General features: G+C 49.7%; 1 protein-coding gene across 2 annotated transcripts; it reads right to left on the bottom strand.

The window, feature by feature from the left end:
- Positions 1-310: 310 nt before the first annotated feature.
- SMG9 (SMG9 nonsense mediated mRNA decay factor) lies at positions 311-20,558 on the bottom strand. 2 transcript variants are annotated; one of them, XM_079119850.1, is made up of 14 exons: positions 20,194-20,558; positions 17,483-17,638; positions 14,978-15,052; positions 14,623-14,887; positions 14,430-14,527; positions 12,424-12,536; positions 8,481-8,592; positions 6,637-6,732; positions 6,127-6,212; positions 3,505-3,611; positions 2,691-2,798; positions 2,408-2,536; positions 1,993-2,137; positions 311-824 (listed from the first exon to the last, which is right to left on the bottom strand). In XM_079119850.1, exons 2-14 carry the CDS (start codon positions 17,630-17,632, stop codon positions 746-748), a joined length of 1,563 nt encoding a protein of 520 aa, XP_078975976.1. In that variant the 5' UTR covers positions 17,633-17,638; positions 20,194-20,558; the 3' UTR covers positions 311-745. The 2 variants fall into 2 exon arrangements, with proteins under 2 accessions (XP_078975976.1, XP_078975977.1); XM_079119851.1 differs by lacking the exon at positions 20,194-20,558 and adding an exon at positions 19,834-20,124.
- Between the last annotated feature and the right edge of the window lie 543 nt (positions 20,559-21,101).

A 21,101-nucleotide genomic window follows, 5' to 3' on the forward strand; every position in this document is an offset into this window, starting at 1 on the left:
CAAAGGCGGGCACTGTCAAGAGAGCAGAAAAGTGTAGTCACCGTATTTAGCTCAACAGTTTACTTCCCTATTCAAAACACATGCAGAAGGGAGGCTCAATGCAACCCCAGGAAGCAGAACAGTCCTTTCTGGGGGCTTCCATCTTAGCAGACACTGGTCACTATCTGTTCCTGAAGACTGTGCCCCACACTGGATATGTCCCTGAGGAAAGGTCATTTAAGATCCAATGGGTAGCCGAGAATAATTGCCCCACTCCCCAGGACCGCACACAGGGTGGAGGGGATGGAATAAGAGGAGCACCAGGATAGACTTGCGTGACCATGTTTATTTGAACCACCAGATCCGCCCCATAAACAGCACTCCAAACCCCACCTCACCTTACAGGGAAGGGCCTAGAGCCAGGGAGAGGGCCCTGTTGCTCCTGTTCCTGAAGAGGGAGGTCAAGACAGGGCTTAGGCTTCCTGGTGACCACTTAAGACGCCTCCCACTGCCTGTCCCTGTAGGGAACTTAGGCTGCTCATCCCATGTTGGGGTGAGATCTCTTAAAGTCGTCCCCTGAACAAACCCCCAACTGAGGGTGCAGAGCCTGGTCCTGGACACCTCATGTCTCTGGGGCGGGAAAGTCACTACCCCTCATCCACCAGGTCTGTCCACTCTCCACCCCACCAGGGGAAGGACGTGTGTGCTCCCTCACTGTCCACCGAGGACCTGGGAGGTTTCCTGCATGACATGCCTCCCCTTGGCATCAGGCCAGCAGGCGGCTGTACTCTGCCAGTGCAGAAGACTTTTTCACCCCATCCCAGATCCGGGCAGCATAGTGGAACCTGTGAGAGAAGATAACAGTCAGGGTGGCTCTGGGTGGGGCCCCACTCACCCTGGCACCAGCCCTGGACAGGTGGGAGGATGGAGGCCATGTATAGCCCAGTATATGACCCAAGGGTCTCTCAGAGTCCATTCCTCTTGACTGAGATACAGGGAAATACCAACCCAAATGGGAGGTGGCCCTGGTCTGTCATCGTGTCACCCAGGGAACTGGACCTAGGTGCTGGGCTCAGAGAAAGACTTCCAGGTCCGGTATCTGAGTGTAACCTCCCACGCCACTCAGCATGGCCTCTGAGGAGAAGCTTTTGTCTCCACCTCCCTCCGATGGTGTGATGGTGGAAAACATTTTCACAGCAGCTGCATGGCCTCTACCACCAGGTCCTCCCCTCCCCACTGGGCCTGGCTCAGACCAGGAGAGGAGCAGAGAGGGACTGAACACTAGCTCGCTCCAGCTCTGCCCTACGAGCCCCGAGTTTCTCTGGCTGCTGAGTTTAAACCCCTGGCCCCTCCTGGTCACAGCTGACCACAAACTGACCCTGGGGAGCCATGATTGAGAGGCTGCACCAAGTCAGGCTATTTTTCCTATTTGCTTCTCTTGGACATAAAATGAGGCAGGCCTGGACCCATTTGCTGTAGGCTTTGGACACAGAAGCTGTGTAAAGCAGTGGCTAGAGAAGTGATGGAGGGCCACGTGGAAGCAGGGGGAGAATCAGCAGGCAGGAAAGGAGGAAAGTGGAGAAGACAGTGAGAGGAGCCCCTGAGAGCTGAACACAGCGCCTGTCGCTCCTCTTGGCTTCTGGTTCCCACCACCTATAAGGCTATGCCACTCAGGGTCTTTGATCTTCAAGTTTAACCAGGCTCATTGGTCCTTTTCTTAGCAATCAAGTGTGACCTTCCTATGTGACACTTCTCTGAGTCAACATTTCCACACCAGTAAAAATCTTCTGACAAGACCTGTCACCCCTGAGCCCCCACTAGCAAGTCAGGAGCATTCGAAGCCATGAAACAGCATGCTGCCTGGCACATTCTAAGATGGAAGCAATTACCACTGCTCAAAGGGACCCAGGTCTTGAGGGGAGGGCTTAATGAAGTCACACAGATATCTGAGACTCCCCTTAATCTGCAGCAGGGTGGGGCATCTCAAATTGACCCTCTACAAAGGGCTCTTACCAGTTCTTCTCAGTAAGGATGGTGTGTGACAGCTGTGGCCGAGCCATGGACATCACTTGGCTCCTGAGCTTGCTCACCAAAGACTGAAAACTAGGGTGGCCACAGTACCCAGGCAGTAGGGAGAAGAGTGGGCTGGATCCAGGCCCTGGAGGGGGTGGGGAGAATGGGAGAGCAGACTGCAGGGAGCTCTTCCTTGCAATGAGCATCCTGGGCTTCAGGAACACCTGGATCTGCCCCAGTCCAGCACTTGCTGTACCTTACAACTCTGAACATGCTCCTGAGAAAGGGTCCAAGCACTTTAGGGACATCTTTTCTCAGGTCTGTGTCACTCCCAGACCAGGGCAGCCCACATCATTTCCTAGCCCAGGGAAGGCTGTCTCCCCATGGCCCAGATTCCCTTGAGGGGTAAGTGTACCTGCTCTCGGTGGGGTCTCACTCTCTGCTTCGCTGTCCATGAAGGGCACCAGGAACAAGTTGACCTCAGAGTCCAGGAAGTCAGGCGGAAGCCCCGGAAAGACATTGCACTGTAACATGGACAGAGTACCTAGAGGAGAAAACACTTAGCTTACAGGTACCATGCTGTGGGTCTGGGGGGTGGGAGTAGCTGATGTCAGAGCCAGGGTCAGGGATTAGTCTGGGGGTCTCTGCCAAGGGATTGCACCATGGGTTAGAAAGCTCTGCTGGGAAGTGGTTCTCACCCTTGTAACGCAAGTGGGAGTGCGCCATGAGCTGATCAATCATCAAGTGCATTTGCCGCAGCTTCCGAGGACAGAAGTCCTCCCGGCGAGCTTTATTCTGTAGGAAGACTAAGGTGGGAGTAGATAGGCCATGTGAGGAAGACAGTGCTGGGTCACACAGACTCCTTTCTCACCCTAAAGATCTGCCCTTGCCTGGAGTTCAAATTACTATCAGTATTTGTGCAACTTCACTTTAGCACCAAGCCCTGTGCAGGAAGATACTAAAGAGTCCCAGGGACAAGTCAGAACTGGTTTCATCCTCAAGGAGCCCCTAGTTTAATGGAAAAAAAGATGAGGAAGAAGGCTATGTGATTAGGAGTGTGACAAGAAGCACAGGGGCTCAGCAAGGTCAGGGGAGGTCAGGAGGACCCTGCATGGGGTAGCAGGTCATAAATGAACTAGATCCTTGCAGGAGAGAAGTGGACCAGAGGACACTGCAGGAAAGGAGTGGCAGGTACAAAGGCTGGAGGAAGAACAGGCACATGGGGGCTCACGTTAACCCAGCACTCCTTCCTTGAGCCCTGTACTAGGAAATGCCAGGGACCCCGAAAGAGGCAGATTCATTCTGATCATGGACTTGGTGGCCAGGACTGGACTGAGGCAGTGGGAATCTGAGAGAAGTAGCAGCCAATCTGTTTTGATTTCCCTCTTCACAACTCGCCCACATGCTCTTCCCAGATCCCACATCCGCTCTTCCTGCTTCCTGAGTGCTCATGGCTTCCACTCCCTCCTTTTTCCTCCCGCCTGTTCCTCTAGCCCCCAGGAAACCTCGTACCCAGGTGGGGGTAGTACTCGGTGCCTTCATCAGAGCCTGAGGAGCTGCTGGACTCGTGGCTGGGGGACGGGGTGGAGGGCTTCACCATCTCTGCTGTCTGGAGGAACCTGGGGGTTTGGAGTGAAAAGGCCGTTTACTGCTCCTGCACTTGCACCCTCAAGCCCCTGTCTGGGTGTGGGGTGCCCCTTGAAATTCTGGTGAAAGCTACAGTCATGCTCAGAAAAAGTCACAAACATGCCATGTTTCTCACACAAGTTTAGGGAATTCAGAGACAACCCTCTCAGACACCAATCCATGGAACTATGTCAACTGTACAAAAAGTTTATGTGTTTACCATATTTTAAAAAAATAGCCCGTTATGGTAGCATGCATCTGTAGCTCCAGGTATTTGGGAAGCTGTGGTGGCAGGATCACTTGAGCCTAGCTTGGGCAATACAGACCCTGACTCGAAAACAAAACAAAACAAAATGACTATTTTTTAGAAGCTTTAGGTTCACAGCAAAATCGAGAGGAGTTCAGAGTTGGCATCCACCTCCTGCCCCACACAAACACAGCCTCCCCCGCCATCCAGATCCCGTCAGAGCAGTGCATTGTTACTGATGAACCTACGCTGACATGTGCTTATTACCAAAGCCTGTAATTTACAGTGGGTTCACTCTTGGTGTTGTGCACTCTGGTTTGGACAAATTATAATGACATGTAGTCACCACTACAGCACCTTACAGAGTACTATCACTGCCCTAAAAAAGTCTTCTGCACTCTGCCAAATTCTCCCTCCCCGCACCCCAGCCTCTGGCAACCACTGTTTGTTTACAGTCTCCATAGTTTTGCCTTTTTGTACAGTTAAAGTCATAAAGTTAGAATCATATGGTATGCAGCCTTTTCATATTGGCCTCCTCATAAGCATTTTAGTTTCCTCTGTGTCTTTTCATAGCTTAATAGCTCATTTCTTTCTAGCAGCGAATAATATGCTATTGTCTGGATGCACCAGTTTCTTTATTCATTCACCTTTTGCAAGACACTTTGGTTGCTTCCAAGTTTTGGCAATTATGAATAAAGGTGCTATAAATATCTGTGTACAGGTTTTTATGTGAACATGTTTTCAGTTTGTGCTATTTTGAAATAATTTTTCCCAGTATGTGAAAGTAAATAAAATAAACCTGGTAGCCAAGGCAAGGGATAATGGGGTCTGACAAAATGTGTGGATTTTCTCCTCACAAACAAACACATTATCCACAACTTCAAGGGGCCCGCCTACTCTGAGAAGCCCTTGTGCAGAAAATGGCTTAAGAGCAAGGTTCTTCCACATGCCCACCCATGAGTCAATATTCCCACCATGAGTAGTCTGCTCTCTCTGTTTTGTTCACCCGTGTATCCCCAGCACCTGATATCCACAATGTTCAATATATTTGTCATGTGAATGAATCCCAGTGGATGGTGGTAGGAGGGGCTGTTTCAGAATTAAGTCACTCGGTTCTGATCACAGCAGATGTGGGTCTGGCACTGGCCAGGCCCAGAGTTCATCCCCATTTCCAGTTCCCATTTACCAACTGCTTTCTAAGTACAGGTGCTATGCTGAATGCTTTGAACTCTAAACTCAATCTGCACCAACTGCAGACGAGGTGCTGCTGATGAGGAACTGAGGAAAGACATCTAACAAGAACTGGGACTCAACTCCTCTGCTGCCTGACTTTGGAGACATCTGCTTCCTAGACCCAGTTTTCCCTTCCCTGTGAGCCTGTCCCTTCCCTCTGCCTGAGCTCTGTGCCAAAGCTGCCCCCTCCTCCTCCCAAGTTTCCCTCTGGAGCCTGAGGCCAAGAAGGATCCCTGAGGTCAAAAGTTTTGAGTTGGTCTTGTCTGGGGGCATTTCTGGAACCTACAGCTGCTTCATGTAGGATTCCTCAGGTCCTATCTCTTTTTACCCACCTGCAAAGGTACCAAAGGGATGGCACACATACCTAGAGGAGACGGCTAACAAAATTCCAAAGACCAGACAAGCCAGGTCCTTGTGCTATTCATTCACAAATTTGTATTAAATATCTACCTTGTGCCAAGCACTGTGTAAGGTGCTGGGAACCCTGCCCTTTGTGGCTCACATTCTAGGAGGGGAGAGGGATCATGAGGAGATTCAGAGTATCCCACTAGAGTTTTAAGTGCAATGAAGGAAAACAGTGTCTGGGGGGCAGGAGCAGGGGGTAGTAACAGGGGATGCTGTTATAGATTGTCCAGGGAGGGCCTGAGTGACTAAGGAGGGCAGGAAGGAACAATAGAGATGAGGTTGACCTGAGCAGTATGAAGGAGGGAGTCTGAGAAGATCTGCAGAAAAAGTGCTTCCAAGTGAGGACAAGCAGCAGTAGAGATCAGCAAGGTGATCAGATGGCACAGGAGCTTGTAAAGCATGGAAGGCCTCTGAAGGTTATTCTGAGCCATATGAAGTGAGTGGAGGATTCCAAGTGCGTGTGCATCTTTTGGGGAGGGGGTTAGGTAGGGAAGACCCACTCCAACTTACATTTCAAATGGGTCCCTCTAGCTGCTGTGCGAAACTTGTGAGACCCTGAGCCCAGGGTTCAGTCTCAGGGCCTTTGCCTCACACCTCACTCCCCCTCCCTACCTGCTCCTCACCTGTACAGACTGAGGTCTGTAAACCAGTCCTGGACGACAATGACCACATGGCAGACCGTGAAGAGGAAAGCAGCAATCTGGAGTGACTAAGGTGGGCAGGAAGGAACAACAGAGTTGAGGTTTGGGTCTCCTGTGCCCAACTGTAGTTCCTGACCCCAGGACTAAGCTGAGGGAGCAGCAGGGTAATGGCCTCGGAGCCTCCGAGCGCCTCTGTTGCCCAGCGCTGTGCAGTCACTTCTCTTACAGGCCAACCTGACCGGGGCAAGGGAGCAGGCACTGCCCCAGTTTTACACAGGGGGATGTGGCAGCCTGAAGGGAAAGGGGCAGGAGCTGAGCCAGATCTGACTCTTCATGCTGTCCTCTACCTGCAGCCCTCAGGGCACCCAGGGCTCTTATGAAGCAGACACTAAGTCAACAACCACATGCAGCTCCCGTCACAGATCCTGAGGGGGTGGGAGGGGAGCGGGGAGTGCAAAATCCTTACCCCTGGGTCTGGCTAGGTTCCCTTACCTGCATCTCAACATAGGTGTGGGGAAGGTTATATTCTGGAGGCAGTTTACGGTCATTATTGATGAGATGGTCCAAGATGGAGGGGCTCAGGATGGGCTGGAGCAAAGGAGAGAAGACAAAGTGAGGGGAGGGCTGACCACAGCCACCAGACTTGCACACACTGAAGATGAATACTGCCTTTAGACGAAGGAACATGAGCCGGCGATTTCTAATTAGTACAGTGCTAGTCAGCAGGAGGCTAAAGGGAAAAAATTTACACTTTCCCCAGCTCCTTTACAAATCATCACTGCTCGCAAGCACCTCATGCCCAAAGAGAAGACGTCTCCTCCTAGTGCTAATAAATTTAGCGTTTCCTTGAATGAGTGATGTTCCTCAAAGACCCTTTTTGTTAGTTGTTTCACATGCTTTCAAAACTGTGCTACGATAATTACTTAGGTCAAAAAACAACTGATAGTGTGAAATTTGGTGAAGATTTAAAAATCACATCAGTTCATGTAAAAGCTCAGTGGTGAGCTCAACAAACTTTTCTTAAAGGGCCATTCAACTAAAAAATGAAAAGAACTGAATTACCTCGACAGTCACTATTTTACTATTTGAGTGGAATTCTTCTGGCAAGAGTTTTCACAACTGCTCACTTTCTAGAACTCCAAAACACCAAGCAGGGCTCTCTTCCGTCTCAACGTCCTTTGTTCCCCTCACAGGCCTCTGACTCAGCCCACAGCCAGGCGGGTTTGTCTCCAGGTCCTGGTGGCCCCTGCTCAGGGCCTGGCACACAGTGCTCACCTCACGTTTGCAGGTTTTCCACTCTCTGTCATCAGTACATAGTGACCAGTACACTGTTCTAAAAAGTATGAGCACTGACTCTGGCCCAGGCCCTGTGCCCTGAAAAGCGTGACAGGTGGAGAGCGGGAGCACACACTGGCAACACATGTGCTGAGAAGGGAAGTGCACCTGGGCAGCAGTGGGCCTCAGAGGTGGGAGGCTTCCGAGGGGGGCCACCCAACGGGCTCCTCAGGGAGAGGGGTCAGCAGACTAACAGGATGATACTAACAGCTGAGTGCAGTCAGCACTTGATTCATGCTGAGCACTACCATTACAACTTCACTTGTATTGGTCTGTGAAACCTCACAAAGACCCCAGGAGGTGGGCCATATATTTTCCCCACTTGAGAAAACTGAGGAATGGAATGCTGAGCAACTTGATCAAGTCTGCCACAGTTCACTGGTGGATGCACAAAGTCCGAGAGGAGCGAGCCCATGGAGAGGAGTTGTGGTGTGGATGGGGCTGGTGACTACTCCAAAGAGGGTGAGGAGAGACTGAGGAGTCAAGCCACAGAATTCAACGTCAGGCTGAGGAACCTGGACTCTACCTGAAAGCAAGGGAGCAGCTGAGGAAAGCAGCCAGGCAAAGGCAGGACAGGGCAGTTCTAACCACAATGATAAGTCTGGTACTAACCTCGTGCCAGGTCCTGGCCAAGCACTTGGCCTGGACTGTTCCGCTGAATCCTCCAAACTCCTAAGATGCTAAGTACAACTCTCATCCCCGTGTATTGTTAAAGAACTGAGGACTGAGGGGGTTCAAATGTCAAGTTGCCCACCTGATGAGAGTTAAAGGGCAGAATCTGGGCCCACATTTAAATGCCCTAGAAGTGTGCTAGAACAGCCTTCGGACCACAGTGTGCAGTGAATGGGAGAGGGGCAAAACCTGACTCAGAGAGACTAAGGGCCAAGAAAGATACAACCTGCCCAGGGGGACCCAGCATGAGCATGGCCTGGCTGGAATCCACGCAGGGTTCTGGCTTCAAAATACACTAGCTTGGGGCTGAGCAAGTGCAGGGCTGGCACCTGTGTGTCCAGGAAAACAATCCGTTCTTGGGTGATGAAGAAGTCAATGCCACTGGTCTGGTTGCCCCCTCGTTCCTTCATTTCAGCGCTCTGGGCCCGGAAAACATATGCCCTATGAAGAGAAGCAGGTGGTGGTGTGAGAGTGCTACCTCTGGGTCTTGATGCCTCCAAAGCATAACCCCATGGCAAGCAGGGAGATGCGGTTCCCTGCCTGCCAACTAAGCCTTCCGTCTGGGGCTCGTGTCTGAAGCGGGTCATGTTTTGTGCCCCATGACTTTACTCTTGCCCATAAGTAGGTTTCTTAGCTAAGCCAGTAGACAGAGGCGTTTAAGAGCAGAGACTCTGCCAGACTACCAGGATTCAAATCTCAGCTCTGCCTCTTCCTGGCTCTGTGGCTTTGGACAAATTCCTTGATCCCCTTCTTCTCAGTTTCCCATTGGAAATGGGTTAACAACAGTACCCAAACTGTTAAGATTATCATGAAGTTAATATATGCAAAGCCCTTAAAATAGTGCCTAACAACAAATGGGCTAAGGAAATGAACAGACACTTCACAGAAGAAGATGTACAAGCAATCAACAGATATATGAAAAAATGTTCAACATCTCTAGTAATAAGAGAAATGCAAATCAAAACTACCCTAAGATTTCATCTCACCCCAATTAGAATGGCAATTATCAAGAACACAAGCAACAATAGGTGTTGGCGAGGATGTGGGGAAAACGGTACACTCATACATTGCTGGTGGGGTTGCAAATTAGTGCAGCCACTCTGGAAAGCAGTGTGGAGATTCCTTAGAAAGCTTGGAATGGAACCACCATTTGACCCATCTATCCCACTCCTTGGCCTATACCCAAAGGACTTAAAATCAGCATACTACAGAGATGCAGCCACATCAATGTTCACAGCTGCTCAATTCACTATAGCCAGATTGTGGAACCAACCTAGATGCCCTTCAGTTGATGAATGGATAAAGAAACTATGGCATATTTATATACAATGGAATATTACTCCGCCATGAAGAATGATAAAATTATGGCATTTGCAGGCAAATGGATGAAATTGGAGGATATCATGCTAAGTGAGATAAGCCAATCTAAAAAAATTAAAGGACGAATGATCTCGCTGATAAGCGGATGAGGACATATAAGGGGGGGTAGGAGGGGTAAGTGTTAGGGTTAGGGTTAGGTTTAGGGTTAGGGATAAGGAGGGTGGTAAGAATGGAGGAAGGAAGGACTGTATAGAGGGAAAAGGGGTGGGAGGGGTGGGGGGGAAGGGAAAAAAATAACAGAATGAATCAAACAAGATTGCCCTATGTAAATTTATGATTTTTAATTAAAATTAAAAAAAGAAAGAAATGTCTAAACCACAAAAAAAAGATGAATTTTACTATATGCAACTCATATCTCAATAAACTTGACTTTTTTTTCTTTCAAAAAAAAAAAAAAAAATAGTGCCTAACATATAGCACATATATAGTTGCTAGCTACTAGTCACTGAATGTTCCTGCTATATGCCAAGCACTGAGGCACAGCATGGAATGCCTTCCACCCCAGTCAAAGAAGTTTGGAGTCTTGGTTCCCAGTTCCTCCCCACTTGGGCAAGTCTCCCTCATTTCTACCTGTGCTGGGTGCTGGGGATGAGGGTAAAGGAAGCAGAGCTGTGTCTTGCCCCCCACCACTGAGGTCAACACTGTGACAGAGTGATTTTACTTCTTTCAACTATAAAACCAGGATGATAGTATCTGCCTCCCAAAGGGTAATTTCTACCTCCTGAAGATGCTCCGTTGTGGGACACAGAAGAGGCATCCTCCCACGTCACAAACACTGTAAGAAAACCCACTGTAAGAAAACCTCCTATCTGCCAGGTACCAGCCACGTACCAGCACAGAGCACTGAACAAGAAAGACACAGTCTCTACTTCCATGGAGCTTCTGCCTAGCTTATAAATCAAAGGAAATGGGAAACTGTGGGTGGCAGAAAGGAGAGGTGTGTAGCAGTGAGTGGGGACAATGTAGCTGGTGGAGCTGGGAGGGGCTGCCACCAAGAGGGAAATGACACTGTGGGTGAGAGACAAAGAGGGAGTTAATTAGGTGGGTGTATATGAGGGAGAGGAGTGGGACACAGGCGGCTATTTCAGGCAAAAGAAAGGCAGCTTGTAGAAAGTATCATAAGAGCAGAAAGAATGGGAGTGTGGGACAGGGAAAGGAAGAGCAGCAGGAAGAGTGCACAAAGGACCTTAACGGACATGGTCAGGAGCTGGGGTTTTAATCTTTGAGCCTAGAGAAGTCCCTGACAAGTAGAGGTATAATGGGAACAAATTTTGATTTGAAAAAAATTCCCCTTGCTGCTATGGCAAGGACTGTGTGTGGAAAAACAGAGAATGGCTCCTAAGGCCAGCACTGGGGTCTTCCTTTGCTTCTCTGATCTCATCTTCTATGACCCCCCTTTTTTGTGTGGTGCAGGGCATCAAGCCCAGGGCCTTCTCATGCTGGGCAAGAGCTCTCCCACAGAGTACTGACTCCCCCTCTTGCTTCCTCCGCATCCATGCTATTTTGCACACACTTTGAGCAAGATCCCACCTCAAAGACTGTGCGCTTGCCATTGCCTCTCAGTGCAACACTCTATCCCGAGTCCATGTTTTCTTAAATGTTCCCTTTACAAAGGCCTTCCCTGATCACCCGATTTAAAGCTAACCTAGGCCCAAGCACCTGCCCTGTAACTCCTCTTTGGTTATCATCCTCTAACATGGCAAATGATAGATGTGTTTCATTTTCAATCTCCCCTACTAAATATAAATGCCATGAAAACAGATTTTTGTCAGTTTTATATACTGTTGTTCTACAGGACCTGGCACATACTAAGCATTCAATAAACACTTGCTGAAATGAACTAAGGCAGAGACCAAATCGGAGGCTCTTGGAAGATATCAAAGGCTTGGACCAGGGAGGTGGGAGTGAAGGAAAGGAGAAACAGATGAACCATAAAGACATTCAGGAGGTACAACCTATGAGACCTGATGGCATCAAAGTTGAAGTCAGAGTTGGTAGCAAAGTCTGCCACTCCACAGGCTGACATGGCTCAAAAAGATCAGCTGGGAGGATGGGATTTTCTCTAGCTTGGGAATCTGAACCAAGAACCACAGGAAATTTTTGCTACTTGGGGGTGAAAGCTGCAATGGAAATAAAGCTCTTAAGGTGACCCAGAACTGTTCCCAAGTGCAGCCTGTGAGCATTTGGGCTGTGTGCCAAGTCCTTGTTAACTTCTGCCTTCTTGCCAGGTGCCAGTGACTTAAGAGGCTGAGGCAGGAGGATCACAGGTCAAGGCCAGCCTCAGCAACTTAGAAAGGCCCTCAATGACTGAGTGAGCCCCTGTCTCAAGATAAAAAATAAAGGGCTAGGAATGTAGCTTGGTGGTAAACTATCCCTGGGTGCAATCCCCAGTAGACAAAAACAATAACAAAAAACCACCACCACCACCAAAAACAAACAAAACAAAACAAAACAAAAAAAACTTTGCCTTTTTGAGTGTGATGTGACAGGTTTGGGGTTCATCTTCCCTAAATCCACTTAAATGTGGGATTTGGGGAGGTGAAGGGACCTGCCAAGGTCAATCAACTAAGCCAGCAGGGCTGAGCCTGAGGCTATCTCAAATTCAAAACTTTAATGAAAGTTAAAGTTTCTCCTGGGCTCTATCATTTCTGGGGGCAAAAGCAGGAAGGGAGGGGAGAAGGAACAAAACTGGCTGCCTTGGAGCTGCCCAGATTTTGTCCAGTCCGTAATTATCCTCTTCTGATGGAGGAGCTGAGACTTAGGGAAGGGAAGCAATTTCTCAAAGTCCTTTGGTAACACCACTTATAATACTCAGGCCCACTCTGTCCCTGCCCCAAATGAATGCCCACCTCCCTCCTGGCCTCCTGCATCCCTAACTGATGCTCCCCTCACCTCTGGTCTTCCTCTGGAGTGTTGGCTGACAACAATGACATGACCATGGACTTGCCTGTCCCCTGGAGGCCCAGGACACCAACCACCAACACGTCGGTTTGATCCAAAAGGTACTGTGGGAAGATAAAGGAATATGACTTTCACAAATCTGTTAGATGTTGGTGCTTGGAGACACCAGAGATCTTTGGGACTTGCCTGCCTGTTTTATCATATAGGAAGAAAAACGTCTACGGTCCAATCTCCTCATTTGGGCAAAGGGCCTCTGTTCTGTGTTGTGATGGGGTTACATGGAATGTTGTGGGTATAAAGAACAACATTCTGGACTGGGGAGATAGCTCAGTCGGTAGAGTGCTTGCCTTGTAACCACAAGGCCCTGGGTTCAATCCCCAGCGCCCAAAAAAGAACAACATTCTGTGGACGGGACCTGGCACGGTCAAGAAACTGAAAAGAAGTCAGAGTGGCTGCAACACAGTGAGAGAAAAAAGGGATGTTTGATCTTGGGGAAGAGAAGGTTAGAGGCACAGAAACTGAAGGGAAGGTTTGGAAAAGTCAGAAATGGGTAACTGAGGGCTCTTGAAACAGACCATCATGAAGCATGACAAAGGCAGTGGTGTGTAGAAGAACATCCAGGCTCTTGTTTGTAGGAATTACGAGACCTTTGCTTCTGGCCATCAGTTTTGCTGTCTTTTACCACAAGGGGGCGGAAGAGACACTCCTCAAGAAAAATCTTGCTACCCTGAACTCTGGCTCCTTAGAACCAATGGGGGAAAAAAAGAGGGCTGGTTGCGGTGGAACAGGCCTATAAGCCCAGCAATTTGGGAAGATTAGGCAGGAGGATCACAAGTTCAAGGACAACCTGGGCAACTTGGTGAAACCCTGTCTCCAAGGGTTAAAAAAAAGTGGGTGTGTGGCTTGGTGGTAGCGTGCCCCTGGGTCCAATCCTCAGTACAAACAAATGAACTGGGTTTAATCAGTATTTAATGAGCTTTAACACCTTAAAGCAGAATATCTGTTTAATATGATAGGTGCTGATCATGTGAATACTTACAGGAAATTAAAAATTCTGTTCCTAGCCAGGCACGGTAGCTCACACCTATAATCCCAATGACTAGGGAGGCTGAGGCAGGAGGATCACAAGTTGGAAGACAGCCTCACAACTTAGCAAGACCCTGTCTCAAAATGAAAAAAGGGCTGGTAATGTAGCTCAGTGGTATCTCTGGGTTCAATCCCTAGCACCAAAAAAAAAAAAAAAAAAAAATTCTGTTCCTTAGTTACACTAGCCACCTTTCAAATGTTCAACTGCCCCAGACAGAGGTAGTGGCTACACTGCATACAGCATTTCCATCACTTTAAAAATTTCTACTTGATGGTGCTGAAGGGTAGGGCCTGGACACTGCCTTTTTACTTTTTTCTTTAGATCTCCAGTTAATGTCTACCTGAGTGGACACACAGGTAGCAGGAGCTGCAGTGTCACAGATACTACGTGAGTCAGGCATGGTGTCCTAATAAGTTCAAGTTGTTGTGAGAGGGGGATACCACTGGGAGAATCTGAGCGGGAGTGTGATGTGACAGGTTTGGGGGAGAAAAACCAAGAGAAGAAGAGAGGCATTTTGGCCCAGCAACGTGAGGGGTGAACCACAATAGGGGCTGCAGGATGGGAGACCTCCAGGAAATGAGACTGAACCACGCTGAGACGGGAGTGTCAACCAATTAGGAGTGCTGCAGCAGGGCCCCACTGACCCCCTGCAGGGAGGTGGCACAAGAGAGCCCAGGGCATCTGGAGCAGTGGTGAGAGTGCCTCTTTACCAAGTAGCATCAAAGTATTTCAGCAGTTTATCAAGCAGCACAGCTGGTGGACATTCAGGCCTGGTTAGGCAAACTTTCTGACTCTGACCCCACTCACTGCTGCAGCTGCCTGAAAGCTGTCTGGTCTAGTGTTGCCTACTGCGAGCCAGAGGTGGGGTGGAGGGACCCAGGGAAGCTCAGGCAGGCAGGGATTCTGGTACCTCAATGGCACTGTCACACCAATTCATCTGGTCATCCACCAACTTGATGCTGTGCTTCATGCGCTCTGGGGGCAGTAGTTTGGCCTGACCCACAACAGCTGGAGAGAGGAAAAGCAGAAGTCAGAGGATGAGGTGAAGGTCTGTGAGTGATGGGTGCCAGCTCCCAGCCTGATCCTGCCTGGCCCCAACTCACGGTCCATGGCTGTTGGTGCGGCAGTGCCCATGCCCCGGTTCTGGATCTGGTACACAGGCTGTGTGGGTCTCTGACCTTCCTTCTCTCCCTTGGGTGGTGCAGGGGCTGCAGGAGGTGGTGGGGCAGTGCCATCAGGGGTAGAGGCACCTGTTCCAGCCACAGGCCCCTTCCCCTCCTCCCGTGGCTTCATGAGGACGATGGGCTTCTCCAGAGGAGCTGGAGCAGGTGGCGCAGCAGGGGCAGTTGGAGGTGGTGGCTGCTTCGACTGTGGGAGTAAGAAAGTTTCAGCCAATGGAGGGGATCTCCTCCCTAAGGATCCCCTTCTCCCTCCTTCCAAAGGCGCTTCCCGGCTCACCCGCTCTGCTGGAGGTTTCGAGAGGATGATGGGGGTTTTCTGCATGACAGAAGTGCTCGCTTCTTCACTGCCATCCTGTGGTTAAGGGAAGGCAGTTACTCAGGAATGGCTCCCTGGCTTTCCCAGACACTCCAGATGGCCTTAGAGACCAGGTACCACTTCAGAAGTCCCCATATGTTCCTCCTTCAATCCTACCAACACATCTGGGGACAGGCACTGTTACTCCCACTTAACAAATAAAGGCACAGAGAGTGTAACTGGCTTGCTGAAAGTCACACAGTCAATAAGCAATGGAGCCAGGACTTGAACAAAGGCAGACTAGATCCAGAACCATGTCCTCATCCATTCTGATCATTAAACAAGTTCAAAGGAAAGAAGCCAGGGCTCTGGGGCCAGAGAGATCCGGGATCAAACTGTTCAATCTACTGTTGGCTATGAATGTGAATAAAAAAACTACCCTCAACGTGACTCAGTTTCCCCCTCCAGTGAGTGGGGATAGGTGTTTCTTCCTCCCAGGACTATTATGAAGACAAAAGGTGAAAGAACATGCAAACGGTCAGCTTGGCACCTGACACAAGGCAAGATCACTGCTGGCGGTGCTTGCTGTCCTGACTCCTTCTTCCTCAGACCTGCGCCTGCGCTAGAGGGCTGGACTGAACCCCCATGTTGCCCTCTTCATGACTCCCCTCACTTACCCCCAATCTTACAAGAGGACAGAGTCCTGAGAGACATCTTCCTTCTCTGGTTAACTGAGTAACTCGGGGGAATCTTGACAACTCACTGGTCTGCTTCTTCATCATCCTAAACCCTGCTCACTTCCTTGGCTCAGTGAAGAACAACAAAAGGATGATATGAAAGTGTGCTGGGAAGAAGAAAAATCTCAGGGGAAGACCTGAAGGGCAACAGGCTTCCAGGAGGAGAAGGAGGAGTGATGAGGCCTGGGATGGAGACATGGAGAGATGTGTTTGGAAGGCAGGATGTAGAGCACTAGTACCTGACCAGCAGAGGAAGCAGGAGGGAGGGAGGCACATAGGAAAAGGCCTGGTGGACTGTCACTGAAATGGGGAGAAGTTCAACCAGAGAGGGCAGGAAGACGCTGAGCTCAGCAGGCGATGTGCAAGATTTGAGGAACCCATGGGTGAGCCAGGAAGCTGCTAGGACTTGGGAGCACAGTCAGAGACAACAGTAAGACTGCAGAGCTGCTTGTTTAGGGACAAAAGCTGATGGTGTAGGAACATGGGAACATTCCCCAAAAAGATGTGTGTAGAAGAGTCTATATGTTCTTATTTATGCTGTAACCCAAGAATAGGAACAAGTAAGAGCCCAGCTCACCATGAAAAAATTATTCATGTTTGTAGTTTTATGGCTCAGAAACGGTTCCAAATTTTTCTTCCTTCCACCTTACCAAATATCTCAGAAGTAGGCAGGGCCTCAGAGAAAACACCCAGAGCTGGACGTGGTAGCACACACCTGCAATCCCAGTGGCTGGGGGGCTGAGGCAGAAGGGTCTCAAGTTCAAAGCCAGCCTCAGCAACTTAGCAAGGCCCTAAGTAACTTAACAAGACCCTGTCTCAAAATGAAAAGGCTGGGGATGTGGCTCGGTCGTTAAGTGCCTCTGGGTTCAATCTCTGGTGCCAGAAAAAAAAGGGAGACAGAAAGCACCCAGAAGACGGGTTCAGGGTTCCACAGCGGAGCACAGCAGGGTCAAGGCACAACTGAGGGTTCCTGATTTCCAGTCAGAATGAGGTAGTGCTTGAGATTAATCGGAACCTGCATCTGAGCCCTGGCCCCAAGGCTTACTGACTATGACTTTGGGCAAGTCCCTTTACCTTTGAAGCTCACTTTCCTCATTATGGAAAACCAGAACTGTTAAAGATTCTACTTCATGGGGTAGGTATAAGGGTTTGAGAAGACCCACAGGACGTAAAGCACTTAGCACAGCCCCAGCAGCTTTAAGTTGCTCAATAAAAAGAAACAGTTACTACTGTTACTGATACACAACTCTTTAAAACATGAAATTTTGGCAGCTCAAACCCTCCAATGCCAATTTCACTCAGAGTGAAATCCAAAATTCTTTTCAAGGCCTACCATATCTTACAGGATCTGACCCAGTTACCTCTCTGATCTCATCTATCAATCTCCCTCCTTCCTCATCCACTACAGCCATATTGGCCTCCTGGCTAATCCTTGAATATACCAGCTCAGACCACCTCAGGGCCTTTGCACTTGCTGTTCTGTCTAGAATGCTCTTCAACTCAGATTTTGGCATGGTTTGTTCCCTCATTTCTTCAGGTCTCTGCTCCAAAAGTCAACTCTTTAGAGAGGCCATCTCTGACTAAGTCATCTAAAACAGCCCCCTCTATCATTCTCCACCTTCTTACTCCATGAGGACAGTCAGTTTTGTCCAGATATATCCTCAGCACCTCCATTAGCCTGACACATGGCAGCGGCTCAATGAACATTTGTGGAACAAATGGGATACATGAATGCTGTCAAGACACTCACCCGCCTCTCTCTCTCCCATGGTGCAACGTAGTCCCTCTCCCGGCCACCAGGCCCAGAGAGATTCTGGGGACCACCAGAGCCAGGCTCCTTCCACCGTCGGCGCCGCTCTATCCCATAGAGTCCAGGCTGACTGTGTCCAGACTCAGACATGGTCACCTACAGAAGTAATGAGGGGATTTCAGGGCAAAGAGAGTTTCTTTCCACTGCACTTGGCTTCCCCAGGAATTCCTTTCAAAAGAGAGCCCTATGGCTGTGGCCCAACCGCCAGCTGGGCCATTCTTCACTTCTTCCAAAAGAGTAAAATTCTCATTCTGAGCTAGGTACATGCCTATTGAGACACACTTCTCTGCTTTTGTTTGCAAATGGGTGTGGCCACATGACTAAGTACCTTCTGGCTAATGGTACAATACCAAAGTATGCTCTGGCAACATTAGGAAACTTTCCTTTATAGAAGCTGGAATATGCCTTTTGCCTCTTCATCCTCATGGCTGAAAGGAATGTGGGTGTGAAGTCTGGAGCTCAGACAGCCATCTTGGGCTGGGAGGCAAATTAATAAAAGGCAAGGTAAAATGTAACACAAGGTTGGCAGTCCCATATTAACCTTAAATTACCTTGCTCTGTAGGCAGTCAGAAACATTTTTTCTCTAAATCAAAACCATTTTCAACTACTGAAATGCTCTAACACAAATACAATTTATAGGGACAGATTCACAAAAACATCAAATATTCCCCTTCCAAAAATGCAGCAAGTCATTTCCTTACAAATGAGTAACAGGATCCTCATCTGACAGCTCCTCTTCTGATTACCTATTACTAGCATATGAGGGGCTGGGGTTCTAGCACCATAGGCCTATATTTACCTGATAACCCAAGGCATTTCAGCATCAGTTCACCTTTTACTCCTGATGGTCTGCCATCCCTCACACTCTGAATTTCAATTATCTGTTCATAGGTCCTTAGGGATAGTTCCCTCAGATGTTTATATATCATTCCAGTGAGGTCTTTGACTACTCAACTGTTTATAGGACCAAAGGGCTCTAACTCAGAGGTCAGTTAAGCAAACTGCTCTATGGGTCAAATCTGATCCGTCTTGTTTATGCAAACACAAGATTTTATTAGAACATGGTCACATCCATCAATTTACAAACTACCTATGGCTGCCTTCTTGATATAGTGGCAGAGCTGAGTAGATGACACTGGTCTATACAGCCTAAATTAATTGCCCTCTGGTCTTTTACTGAAAGTTTGCTGACCCTGCTTAGCTAAGTGCCTGTTGAATCACTATGAATCCTCCCACCCCCACACTGCAGTACTTAATGACACAAACAGGCCCTGAGAGAGACTTTCCAGGCTAAAGTATCTATTTACAGGACACAGGAGCATTTTGCTAGCCAGGCTGTAGCTCGTCTACCCCTCTCACTGCTCTATGTGATCTCTCCCTCGGCCACAAATTGGGCTGAAGACGGCCTTCCTAGACAGGGGGACAAGGGCCTGTTTACAGATTCTTATGGAAAATGATTCACTCAGCACTGAAATGACTGTTTACAGTCTCTGATGGAACTCTCCCCTGAACTTGGTCACTCTTTTGTCCCCTGCAATTAAGTGTCTGTCTACACATTATTCTGAAAACCTCCTAGTGGCTAAGTGTCTGGTTTTCATGTCTCAAAGGAGATTCTGCTCTAGTACTAAAGTACCTGTTCATGAACCTATGAGGGTCCCCTTCCCAGGCAAATGTGTCCTTTTGCACATTACTTTGGGACCATCTACAGTACTTGAGTTTATTTAACCGCCATTGTGGGAGCACAAGGCTCCTGTTATAGCAAAGCACTGGAGTTAAAAGTATGTGTTGCCACAGACCTTGACCAAGTTCCTTCACACTCTCTGCCTTTTTTTCCCCTAAATTCCCAGTACTTATCCCACCTACATGCAATCTGAGGATCCCAATGTTGTGTCCAAGCTGCTTTGGGGACTTTCCCCCCAAGCACTTAAGAAGCCAATTTAAGTGCCTACTTACAAGGCTCCTATGGTGACCTCCCAGGAATTGAACCTAATTTACACATTCTTGGTGGTGGTGGTGGGGGGGCTCCCTTTGGGGATCTTCCAAAATTAAACTGTATACTTGCAAGTTATTCGGGGAGACCCCGGGTTCCTGACTTGTGTATTCTGGTCCACCCTCTTGAGGCATCCAGCACCCCAGAACTTAATAGCTGGTTTACACATTTTTCTAAGGACTCTCTAGTATTTATATATATATTTTTTTACAGGCTCCTAGGTGGCGGCAGTCCTCCCATACTTAGCCATTGGTTTGCAAGGCCTCCCTGGGGAACCCCACAACTCAAGTCCCCATTTACACGTTGCTCGCAAGGCCGCCCAGGATTCAGGAATCGGTCTGGGGTCCTCCTAAGAGGGCGCGTTCAGAAACTCAGATTCTCTTTCCACGTTATCGGAGGGGCTTCTCAGTCCTTTTGGGGCAGGTTACAGGCTCTAGCAGGGCCTCCCAGAATCGAAGTTTCCATTAACACATTATCCGTGTCTCCCGCCCCGACTCCCGCCAACCCGGCCTTCGGCCACTGCTCTCAGCTCGCCACTCAGTTCCGCGCACCCGCCGACGTCCTAGCGACCCGTTAACGGTCGAGGCAGGGGCGGGGCTTGCGGCGCGTCCCCGCTCCCCGCCGGTGCGCGCGCCTGGCGCGGGCTCGCGGGCTCCTTACCTAGGGCGGCTGCTGATTGGCTCCTGGGGCGCGGCGCGCGCTCTCCCGTGACGGGAACCGGGTGGGGGCGGGGAGGTTCCAAAACAAGCCACCCGCCTGTAAAAGGTGCCTGGGGGGTCGGGAGTGTGACAGATAGAGACACCGGTCACTCCAGAATAGGCCTCGGCGTTCCAGAAACGGCACCTAAGGAAAGCCGGCCCGAAGGAGGAAGAAAGAAGAGGTATCGTGCGGCCAAGCTGAAATCGGCTTGCTGCGCATGCGCCGCGGGCTGGGCGTGCGGAACCCGAACGTGAACGCCAGGCTGAGCATGCGTCAATGAGACGGTTGGCTTCAGTACGCATGCGATGACAGAGGGGAGGCGGGGGCGCGCCATGATTGACCTTGCGCGTGCACGTCACTTCGCCGCACGGTTTTCAGTGTGTTAAACAGAAACGAGGGAGGGCGCGCCGCTCCGGAGATTTCGGGTTCGAGACCTGCCTCTTAAGTCGTGTTGACGGAATGCGGTGGGGTGGAGCGTCAGAGAGGCATTTCAGTTCCTCTGCATGAATCAGCTGGCGTGGGCCCTGGAAGAGGTCCCAGTTTGAGGGGAAACCGATTAGGGGATCAAATCACTTAGGAAAGGGCGCCAAGTGCGGTTGGACCCTTAAGGACGGAAAGGCAAGGGCATTCCAGGCGGAGAGAACCCCTGGAAGAAGCGAACTTGGATCGAGGGCCCCTGCACCCCCGGGATGCCAGATGGGGCAGCAGTGGTGGGCGGGTGGAGTCCTGAAGTCACGGGGAGAAGCGGCCAGGTCAAAGCTGAACTACGTCATAAATTCCTCTGCAGCGGCGGCGGAGGAGGCCCCCGATGGAAGGCCAAAAATTCAAAAGTCTGCGGGCTGAGCCTTGAGCGCGCCAAAGGCAGAGGG

This window comes from Sciurus vulgaris, assembly GCF_902686455.1.
Source record: "Sciurus vulgaris genome assembly, chromosome: 17".
Classification (NCBI taxonomy): Eukaryota; Metazoa; Chordata; class Mammalia; order Rodentia; family Sciuridae; genus Sciurus; species Sciurus vulgaris.

What these genes read in the sequence shown, in the direction of transcription:
- SMG9 (XM_079119850.1), bottom strand. Translation starts at nt 17,632, where the DNA reads ATGTCTGAGTCTGGACACAGTCAGCCTGGACTCTATGGGATAGAGCGG. An exon ending in ACACCTATGTTGAGATGCAG is followed by an intron (nt 6,213 to 6,636) that starts GTAAGGGAACCT and finishes TGCCCACCTTAG; the next exon opens with TCACTCCAGATTGCTGCTTT. An exon ending in ACAGACCTCAGTCTGTACAG is followed by an intron (nt 3,612 to 6,126) that starts GTGAGGAGCAGG and finishes CCAAACCCCCAG; the next exon opens with GTTCCTCCAGACAGCAGAGA.